At 41.0% G+C, this 11186-nt stretch overlaps 1 protein-coding gene across 1 annotated transcript; it reads left to right on the top strand.

The window, feature by feature from the left end:
• LOC8055353 (probable phosphoinositide phosphatase SAC9) lies at positions 555 to 11186 on the top strand. Its single transcript, XM_002454780.2, has 12 exons — positions 555 to 830; positions 995 to 2953; positions 3076 to 3183; positions 3311 to 3481; positions 3918 to 4160; positions 4267 to 4713; positions 5243 to 6013; positions 6260 to 6457; positions 8730 to 9164; positions 9244 to 9477; positions 9966 to 10257; positions 10857 to 11186. The coding sequence occupies exons 1-11, from the start codon at positions 564 to 566 to the stop codon at positions 10245 to 10247; spliced, it is 5115 nt and encodes a 1704-aa protein (XP_002454825.2). The 5' UTR covers positions 555 to 563; the 3' UTR covers positions 10248 to 10257; positions 10857 to 11186.

Here is an 11186-nt window from a genome sequence, read left to right as displayed (position 1 = left end):
TTATTATATAACTTGGCTCTAATCACTTGGCTTATAGCCAATCACTTGGCTCTATTATTGACCTTGCTCCGTATCATGCCAAGAAATGTATTGTTCTAACATCTAGCACATCTGACTTTGACCGGTCAATCAAAAAATGTTGTTTCGAGTCAGAGATGTAATGGAGCAAAATATTGCGAGCGAAAATGCAGACCACTTATATTTTTTGATGATGATGATATATGATTCCTATTCATCAGCCATAATTTGCTAACACCGTGGAGGTGGAGCTACTCTATTCTATACTCACACTGTTCTAAATTAAAAGTCATTTTAATTTTTTTAATTGATCCATTTGTCACTCTGCGGGCTCACCAGTTTGCTGGAGCAATAGAAGACTTTGATGATGCCTAATGTCTATCAGCATGTGCTGATAAGCTAGGGTTGCACTAGAAATTCATGAAAATGGTCCTAAGCTACTTCAAAGAAAAACAAATTCTCCTTGTCAAAAAAAGAAAAGAAAAGAAAAACAAATTCTAGAGGCATTGGATTACCTGGATGGTTGGATCGGAGTTGGACGGCGGATGTGTATGGGAAAGTTACATGGTAACTTGAAGTCACTGATCTCTCTGGATCCCGATCGGTCTCCTGTCTCCTCCTCCTCCTCCTCCAGCCGCTCGCCGCGCCGCAACCCGGAGAGGAGACTGCGCCACCTGGGGCCCAGCGTCCTCGCGACCCAGCTCCGGCGCGGCGTCCGCCCTCTGCAACCCCGGTGTCCCCGCGACCGTCGCTGCTGTCCTACTTCGACACTCGCCCACCTTGGCCGGCCACGAGCACCACCAGGACACCAGGTATTCATCCCTTGCTGCTGTCCGAAGCCGTGCGCCCAAACCCTATCGTAATCGGATCTGAATCTAATTACAGGGTTATATGCATGTATTATTATGCCTACCAACTTCGATTGCTTTGCAAAATTATTCACGTGGATCCGAATCTGATCAGTCCATTTCTCCAGAAATCGCAGATGCACACATCGGTGGTGGTCGTCGTCCTGGAGACGACCGAAGTGTACATTGTGATCAGCTTGTCAACGAGGAGAGATACCCAGGTCGTATACGTCGATCCGACCACCGGTGCCCTGCGCTACCTGGGGAAGCATGGGGAGGACGTCTTTGATTCCGAGGCAGCAGCTCTCAACTACATCACCGACGGGTCAAGGGTTCTATCCAAGAGCACCACATATGCCAAGGCACTGCTGGGATATGCAGTGTTAGGAAGCTACGCTCTGCTTCTGGTTGCGACACAGCTGAGCGCGTCCGTCCCCAGTCTGCCAGGAGGCGGGTGCATATACACAGTGGCGGAGAGCCAGTGGATAAAGATCCAGCTGCAGAATCCTCAACCCCAGGGAACTGGAGAGCAGAAGAATATACGTGAGCTGGCCGATCTCGACATTGACGGCAAGCACTTCTTTTGTGAGACAAGGGATGTTACCAGGCCCTTCCCGAGTCCTATGACACTACAGGAACCAGATGATGAATTCGTTTGGAATGAGTGGCTGTCGAAGCCTTTTAAGGACATAGGCTTGACAGGACAATGCGTCATCCTTCTGCAGGGGTTTGCCGAGTGCCGGAGCTTTGGAGGTGCTGGACAGCAAGGTGGGTTAGTCGCCCTTATTGCACGCCGTAGTCGGCTGCACCCTGGAACCCGCTATTTGGCCCGTGGACTGAATGCATGTTCAGGCACAGGCAATGAGGTTGAGTGCGAGCAACTGGTTTGGATTCCACGGAAGGGTGGACAGCGTATCCCTTTTAGCTCGTATATCTGGCGGCGTGGAACTATTCCAATATGGTGGGGTGCAGAAATAAAAAATGCCATGTCAGTAGAAGCTGAAATTTATGTTGCAAATGATCCTTACAACGGAAGCTTACAATACTACCAACGGTTGGGCAGAAGATATGGGAATAAATCATCTGAAGCGAATGTATCCAGGCAAAAGAAATCTGGAAGGGTTCCTGTTATCTGTGTTAACTTGCTAAGATACGGCGAAGGAAAAACAGAGTCAGTTCTTGTTGATCATTTCAAAGAATCTATACGGTACATGAACTCTACTGGAAAGCTGGGAAGCACGTGGATTCAGTTGATAAATTATGATTGGCATGCCACTGTGAAGTTAAAAGGGCAGCAGCAGACAGTTGAGGGCCTATGGAGGCATCTTAAAGCACCTACAATGGTCATTAGCTTCAGTGAAGGGAATTACTATGATGTAAGGCAGCAGCTTAGTGAATGTAAAGGATCAGTTATCTGCAATGATGATGTAAATGGCGGGTTTTGCATGGAGTCTACTCAAAATGGGGTGATACGATTCAATTGTGCAGACTCTCTTGATCGAACCAATGCTGCTAGTTACTTTGGTGCACTTCAAGTTTTTGTTGAACAGTGTAGTCGATTGGACATCTCGCTTGACATAGATGCAATGTTCGGGTTGTCAAGTAGATATTCTGAATATGATGGTAGAAACACTCGTTCTTTGCCCCCTGGATGGGAGGAGCGCTTTGACTCTGTAACAGGGAAATCATTTTATATCGATCATAATACACGAACTACCACATGGGAACATCCATGCCAGGAGGCTCCACAGAAGCCTTGGAAGAGATTTGATATGACATTTGATCAGTTCAAAGGCTCAACAATGCTTGCTCCAGTGAACCACCTTGCTGAACTTTTTCTTTTGGCTGGTGATATCCATGCTACGTTGTACACTGGCTCAAAAGCTATGCACAGTGAGATTCTGAACATATTCAAGGAGGAAACTGGAAAGTTCAGTAAATTCTCAGCTGTTCAGAATGTGAGGATTACGGTGCAAAGAAGGTACCAAAATTTTGTGAATGATAGTTCTCGTCAAAAGCAGTTAGAGATGTTCCTTGGATTGAGGCTCTATAAGCATCTCCCGTCCATCCCCATGTTCCCTCTCAAAGTAGGTAAACTGCTCATTATCAGTGTATCTCTTGCAAACTGATATTATTGGTCTTGATGCAGTATTATATTATTTATATTGTACTTTTTTTTGTGATAACATCCTTGATATTGACAATTCAGGTGCTATCAAGGCCGTCTGGATGCATGTTGAAACCAGTTCCTAGTATCACCCCAATGACTGATGGTGGTTCCAGTCTTCTCAGCTTCAAAAGGAAGGATCTTATTTGGGTATAGTTCTTCCTTAAAGACTCTTCTTGATGCATCTGGAAGAGTCTTCCTGATAGTTTTCTGGTTTATTTAATTATTGCCGTGATGCTTTTTTCATATAGCATGTTAAAGACTCTTGTGCATGCAGGTGTGTCAGCAAGGTGCAGACTACGTTGAACTTTTTATATACCTTGGGGAGCCATGTCATGTTTGTCAACTGCTTCTTACTGTCTCCCACGGTGCTGAAGATTCTTCATATCCAGCAACCGTAGATGTTAGAGTTGGCTCAAGCATAGACTCCCTCAAACTCGTGGTCGAGGTCCTTGTCTCTATCTTACCTCACTGGTTTTATTATAATATCCTTTTCTTTTGCTCCAGCTGTTTCATCATGTTTATTTGCAAATACCAATTTAGTTTCCATACTTTTAAGATTTGGCTTGATGAACTGACAACAGTGTACCCAAAGTCAAGACCCCAGAGGTGCAGACACAAAAAATGCTGTCCTTGCTAAAATTGAGCTTCATGTGCATTAACTCTGACTTTAAGACCATGAAAAAGTTGCCTGATTCAGAACCAATGCTGAACTGTGTGCTGATTACTTTTGCTGAGATGAGATTAGCTAACCACATTTACTGAGTTTGGCCTGGATTTTGGTTAGGTTATCGTCACCATGTTTAGGTATTGTTGATTTGAAATTGGTCATTGCTTCTTTTTGTATCGTTTAATGAATATTAATTGGGAAATTACTTGTGTAGGGCGCTTGCATCCCACAGTGCTCAAATGGGACAAATTTACTGATTCCAGTCACTGGGAGAATTGATCCAGAGGACTTGGCTGTTACAGGGAAAAGTGCTAGGCCCAATGTTCAAGAGAGCTCCTATCTTCCTTTGTTATACGACTTTGAAGAGCTAGAAGGAGAACTAAACTTTTTGAATCGAGTTGTTGCATTATCTTTTCATCCATCTGCTGTATCAAGAACACCCATTACTCTTGGTGAGGTAAAATTGATGAATTCTCTAGATTGAAATGCTTTTCAAAAGTTACTTTTGGCTTTGACTATTTGTCTATCTTTTTCTTGATGAGTTGTATAAATTTCTTTAACAGATTGAAGTACTTGGAGTTTCTCTTCCATGGGCAGACATGTTAACCAATAGTGAACATGCTCCTGAATTTATGGAGTTTCTCAATAAAAATTCATCAAGTGTTCACCGTGATCTAGGTTCCAAGTCTTTTGGAAATTCTTCCATGCCTGGGAATGATTCTCATGGTATTGATGGGTCTTACACTAAAAGTTCATCATCAGTTCAAACAGGTGGTTCGGAAAATTTGTTGGATTTTCTCACAGGTGATTTTGACAAGTCGGAGCCGCATATAACTGAAAATACTTTTGGTAATGGGGAACAAACAAACTTCTTAGATGATGGATTTGATGTTAATCCTTTTGCCCCTGCATTGGAAGTGCCTGTTCCTAAAGTGAATAAGCAGGTTGAAGAATGTGGCAGCACACAGCTTTATCTTAAATTTTTTGAATCCCTTTGTGGCTATAATAAGGTATTCATTTGTAAAAATTTCATCTCCTTTTATTTCTATTCCTCTATGTTCTGTTCTTAGTATACTTTCTTGAATCTTTGTTGAGCATTCCTTAAAAAATACTTTGAAATTACCTTATCCTGAAGTTGCCAGTAAAATATTGAATTGCTTCTTTGTTCAGATAAATGAGCAAGATGGTTCTACCATTATAGTTTGAAGTTTTGAAGTTTCTAGTAGGAACACTACTGAACCTCCCCCCTCCCCTCCCCCCTAACAAAGGCAGTTCTAGTTTGAAGTTTCTAGTAGCAACACTACTGAACCCTTTTTCCCCCTAACAAAGACAAGGTTCAATTTATGACAGATTATCTGAATCTTTAGGTCTATTCAGGTTACATATGTTTAGAGTTCTGGCATTATTACTTCCTTTGCTTTTCAATACATACTTGCTTATTCTGAAAAAATAATAATGAAGGAACAAAAGTTGACCTATTTTGAAAAGGTGTTTATGACTTTAAATCCAAAATACATTAAACTTTATTCATCTTTCCAGGGAAAGGGTCTTGACTTTGAGCAAATGATGAAGCTTGAAATAAAACGTCTCTGTCTTGGTCTTTCTGCCGCTGAAAGGGACCAGGCATTGTTATCAATTGGTGTAATTCCTGCCACATTGGATCCAAACCGTTCAGTTGATTATTCTTACCTATTGAAGTTATCCAGCTTAGCTGATAATCTGGCACTGCTGGGCCATACAGTCCTTGAGGATCGTGTTAATGCTTCAATAGGGCTTGAAAAGGGCAGTGAACACACTATAGACTTTTGGAACATCAGTGAAAATGATGAATCCTGCTATGGTGGGGCATGTGAAGTCCATGCTCTGTCTTCGTCACAAGCTTTAGCCACTAGAGAAAACCAGTCAGTATTTGTGGAATGTTTTCGGTGTGAAAGGACAGTTTGCAAAGCTTGCTGTGCTGGGAAAGGGGCCTTCCTTTTGCTTAACACCTACAGGGAGTTGAAGATTTATGGTGGGAGTCAAAGTGGTGGCTATTCAGCACTCGCAGATAGTTTTGTGTGCAAATCTTGCTGCAGTGAAATTATCAAACGTGCATTGTATGTGGATTATGTCCGGGTTCTCCATAGTTTGCGCAGAAAAGATCGTTCAGAGAAAGCGGCACTCAGTGCTGTGAATCAGGTCTGCCAACTGGAGTACAGGAAAGCATCTGATTTTTCTCAAAGTGTTCAATTTGGTCAGAGACAATTGAAGCAGATCCTTGATGGTGAAGAATCCCTCGCAGAATTTCCATATGCAAACTTTTTACAAATGGTATTTCTCAACTTCGTACCAAGTCATCATAAATTGCACTACTGCATGATTTGTTGTCCTGTGTTGTTCATAAACTCTGATGTATTTGCAAGACTATTGATCCATGGACCATGAAAAGCAGTGAATAAACTTGGCCTTGTGATAACATCTTCTTTTTAAGATCCCTCCCCCCTTTCTCTTTTTCTTCTATGAAGTTTGCTTTTACCATAGATAATGCTTTGATCATGCCTTATTCTCTATACTCAGGTTGAAACTGCCAATGACTCTGAACCACTGCTTTCGTTACTGGCACCTTTTGGTACTGGAGAGTACAAGTCTTACTGGAAAGCTCCGCAAGATAACACTTCAGTGGAGTTCTCAATTGTTCTTGGTGGTTTATCAGATGTTGCAGGAGTTGCTATAATTGTCAGTTCTTGTGGGTACTCGACATCTGACTGCCCAATTGTAAGTTAGGCTACTTTACTTTCTTTTCCTTCATCATGCTATCCTTATTTTTTATCTATAAAATCAGTACGGACAATGTTAGCCAGGCATACTTAATACTGCATATACAGAACTATGTGTATATCTTTCATTTCCGTTTTCTTAATGATTGAGACCGAAGAAGGATATTTACTGGTGTTAATGAAATCATATTTTTTAATCATAAAATTACATAACTTGATTGTTCTTCCTGAGCGAAGGAAAACATTTCAGTACAGCTGTATCTTTGACAGCTTGAGCATGCTACATTTTAACAAGGGAAGCAATATGAAAAATACTATCTTCATCACATAATTGTATGTCTTGAGAGATGCCTCATGCTCTAGCCCACTTATTTCCAAGAATGCAAAGAACTTATGTTCGAAATCACTCCCTCTCCTTTCTTCATGGCCTGTATGGAACGAAGGATTGTAAAATGAAGGAATAGGAAAAAACGTAGGAATGACAGTGAGTGAAAGCTGAAAAACCGTAGGATTCCAAAACGCAGGAATGAAAATTTTTAACTGTTTGGATCGCAGGAAATTATAAATTGCATCACCGCATGTCCAAGCAACAAAACACTTTTAATTATTTCTGTTTGGGAATAAATTACTTTTAACTATTTTTAGATCTGATTTACATACTTATTAATTGGCCAGGCATGCTATTATGGCATAGTAATCTTTTTTTTTTGAAAACCGGTATAGTATATACAATTGTCTTCTTTACTCATTTTATCTTATTATATAATAGTGTGGGACCCACGGTGTAGTTATGATCTCTCACCTGGTTCTTCTACCTCGGTTCATCTGCATCCCACGACCCTTTCTTTTCTCTATCCTATACATAAATAGTCTTGTCAAATCAATCGGTATTCAATCATATTAACCACGTTTAGAGGTCAGATGACTTGCTCCCTACCGTATGCAAACACTTCATAGAAGCCTTGTTACCAAATCGAAGGCTACGGGATAGGAAAGCAGATGTACGTGTATGGTGCCACAGGCCCAGAGCTCCAAGCTCCTGCAGTGAGGTGCTCCCCGACTCCCCGTCCTCGTTCGGCTGCGCTCAGTCGTCCCCGGCGCCCGCGCGCGATCGCCACGCCCGGCCACCCTCCTCATCTCTCCCTCATTCCTGTTGCCGCAAGCGCGGGCACACAGCTGCTGACGCATCCACTGTATAGTTCATGGAGAACACAGCTACGGGAGCGAGCAAGGCCAGTAGTGGGAGAGCACCGGATCGAGAGACACGACGAAGATCAATTCCCTTGGGTCATGGTGGCTGTTTTATTTCCTGCGTTTTACACATCAAACATTCCCTTTCCTTTGGAAAGGATTTCAGCTTTCCTTCATTCCAAACGCATCCGTAGGATTTATTTCCTCTGTAAAGTTTTCCTCCAAAATTCCTGTGAAAAACCTTTGATCCAAACAGGCCCTGTGTTTATCACAAACACACACTAGGAAAACTCCCACTGTCTTCAGTGTTTATCACAAATGCACTAGGATATGACTCCCTCTATCTTCAGTGTTTATCATAAACACACACTAGGAAATCATTCCCTCTTCAGTGTTTATCACAAAACACACAAGGAAATCACTCCCTCTACCTCTCTTTTATTTGATGCGGCTCTCTCAGCCCTCACCATTTTCTCATATGTATAGCTGATAAACATGCCCATGATATCATCCTAATTACTGCATTCATAACTCCTACGATCATTCCTTAGCTACTAGCTGAACATCTGCTAGTACTAAAGACTGCACCTAGACACCATGAACCTGGACACATGCATGGACACACAGGATTTTATAGCTGACAACTTATGCCTTTTGCAATTCGATTTACTATAACTTGTTTTAGCAGCTGTATGATGATTGTGGCTTCATAATTTGTGTCGATCACCTATCTTTCTGTACATACAGTGTTGCTATGAAAAACAAATATATCTTGTTGGCATAATCTTTGTCTGGAGTTTGTGCAATGTGCAAGAACTGCAATAATTCTTTTTCATATATACTGCAGAGTTAGCTATCTATGCACAACTAGTGAATCGTTTGAACTAGCCCACTGAGCTATCTTAGCTTTCTGTGTTCTTTTAGTGCATTTTCCTGCAAAACATTGTCTCCATATTCTGTCATAGCTAGCTATGTATGCATAACAAACTCCTGTTGAGCTGTTTTCATTTCTTCTGTTCCTTTGATGCATTTTTTTTACTTGTTTGCTTTGTATTCTAATAATCATGCTGCTCGTGCAGGTAGAGATATGGGCGAGTAATAAAATACACCGAGAAGATCGTACGTTCATAGGAAAGTGGGATGTACAGGATATGATATCTTCATCTCCACAGCTTTGTGGACCTGAAACATCTAGTAGATTTAGTGAAGAACCAAGACACATTAAATTTCACTTCCCAAATACTATTCGTTGTCGTATAATTTCAATAAAAATTACACTTCCCCATAATGGTTCTCGTTCAACCAAGTTTAGTGAGGAGTTTGATCTTCTATCATTGGATGATAGCTCAGTTTATGAATCAAAGCCAACCAATCCACAGAATTCATTTATCCATGCGAAAAGAATTGTTGTTTTTGGCAGTTCTTTGAGAAAGGAGATGGGGCCTGACACATCAGGGGGAATAATGAGAATGAAAAGTTATTTAGACAGATCACCACCCTTGGGGAGATTTAGGGTATACCCTATGTCTTTTGCTGACAGTTTTGAGCTTTGCATTCTAGCTGTGACTGAAACTTTTCTTCTTTATTTTCCAGATTCCAGTTGAAGCTGAGAGGCTGAGAGATAATGATCTTGTTCTTGAGCAATATCCCTTAGCTAATTCACCTGGAATAGCTGGATTCCGGCTTGATTTTTTCAGTGTTATAAGACCTCGTGTGACCCATTCACCTTCCTCATCAGAATTGGACATGAGGAAGTTTTCATTGACACGAATGGAGGATAGATTTGTAAATCCAGCAATTCTTTATATACAGGTCACAGTTGTTAAGGTAATAGGCCACTGTCACCCTTTTAAATTCTCTTACCTTGGTGGCTATGGTTGGTTATTTTATGCTTCTTGAGATCTCCTTTAAGGCTTTGTCCCTGAACGGTTCAAATGACCATGGAATGGGTCCAGGTGGTCATGTGACCTAGTTTTGTCGAGTAAAGCCTGTGTCGCAAGCAGTTCTGCATTTTGCAAAATTTATCCCCCCCCCCCCCCCCCCCCCAATGTTATTAGTAGTAATTAGTGGAATGTCCAACTGAACTGCCTTCAAAACTTCATTTATTTATAGTGGTGGTAGTCAAAGCTGGCGAATGGCCACAAAATAAAATATTGTTAGTTCACTTATGTGATGATGGTTTTTCGAGGTCAAACTATGATAATTTTCCACATGCTGTTAATCGAGGGTTGGAACTTTTGCTACTTGTAGTTTTGTCAGTGCCTATTTTGTATGTGTGCATGAAACATTTCTGTTGTGCTTGTGATTTTGTACAGGAGTCTGGCAAGTTGGTTGTAGAGGAATACCGTTTACCAGAAGTAAAAGCGAATACACCACTATATTTTGATTTCCCAGATCTACAACAGGATGCTCGCTGTGTTATCTTTAGATTACTTGGTGATGTCACTGCCTTTGTTGATGACATTTCTGAGCTTGAGAACTTAAACTTGCGAAATCTTCCTTTGGCATCCGGACTGTCTTTGTCAAATAAGATCAAGTTGTACTACTATGCTGATACATATGAGATGGGAAAGATTGGCAGTCTCTCAGCTGTATAATGTATGTGAGGTATGAAGTTCTAACTTTGTAAATCCTCTCAAACGAGCCTGTTTTATTACAGAGTTCCTAACTTGTTTTTTGACAATCAATTATGCTCATTTTCAGAATAAATGATACATATAATATATGACAAAGCTAAAACGCATAATACAGATCTGCTATTGAGCCTCTCTTCCCTAGCTTAAGCCTACCTCTACACGTGGATGGATGCCTAACATACTCAAGTTAACCACATAACCAGGCCGTTATGGTTTAGGTCCTGGCCCAATATTCCTATTTCGAGCTAGAATTACATACTGACGGGTCTGAATCCTGTTCATACTGACTTACCCGAGGCCTTAGAGGGAATTAAGACTTACCCGAGGCCTTAGAGGGAATTAAGAATTTAGAAACACAAATCGTTTTTTAGCCATGGACTCAGCAATAGAGCTTTTTTTTTTAACAAACTCAGGAATAGAACTTTTACTCTGCCGCTGGTGTTTATCTGAATGAGAAACGTATGCATGAAACTATGAAATGGTATGTGTGGATTGTTGTGTACTAAAGCCTACATCTGTTTAGTTCATTGTCTGATACTGCTCTTTAACTTGGTGTTTACTTGTGTTTAGGTCGTACATGCCAACCTGGGATGTTAACCGTCGTCCCTAGAAGATTGTTGTAACCTATTGTTTGTACGTGTTGATGTGGAAGTAAGAGCTGTTGCTACAAATACATGATGTCTTTTTTAGTACTTTTTTTTTTTGCTTACCCGATTCAAGGGAAATAGGGATTTTGCCTGTAGAATTTCTGGAAATTCATCTTTTTATGTAGAATAGCTGGAAATTCAATACGATGGCAGTCCCTGAAACTGCCAGTTACGTTTGTCAAAACCTGTATTGGGACCTGGATTATTATTATATAGAGCTAAGAAATTGCATTGAATTTTATTTTGTTTCATA

This window comes from Sorghum bicolor, chromosome 4 (assembly GCF_000003195.3).
Source record: "Sorghum bicolor cultivar BTx623 chromosome 4, Sorghum_bicolor_NCBIv3, whole genome shotgun sequence".
NCBI lineage: Eukaryota > Viridiplantae > Streptophyta > Magnoliopsida > Poales > Poaceae > Sorghum > Sorghum bicolor.
The sequence above is the reverse complement of the archived record's forward strand: the minus strand, read 5'-3'. Positions and strand labels throughout refer to the sequence as shown.

Bases quoted from the DNA above. Each gene is read 5' to 3' on its own strand.
- LOC8055353 (XM_002454780.2), top strand. From the start codon at position 564: ATGTGTATGGGAAAGTTACATGGTAACTTGAAGTCACTGATCTCTCTG. The intron at 2,954-3,075 runs GTAGGTAAACTG...TTGACAATTCAG, and splicing joins TCCCCATGTTCCCTCTCAAA to GTGCTATCAAGGCCGTCTGG. The intron at 6,458-8,729 runs GTAAGTTAGGCT...CTGCTCGTGCAG, and splicing joins CGACATCTGACTGCCCAATT to GTAGAGATATGGGCGAGTAA.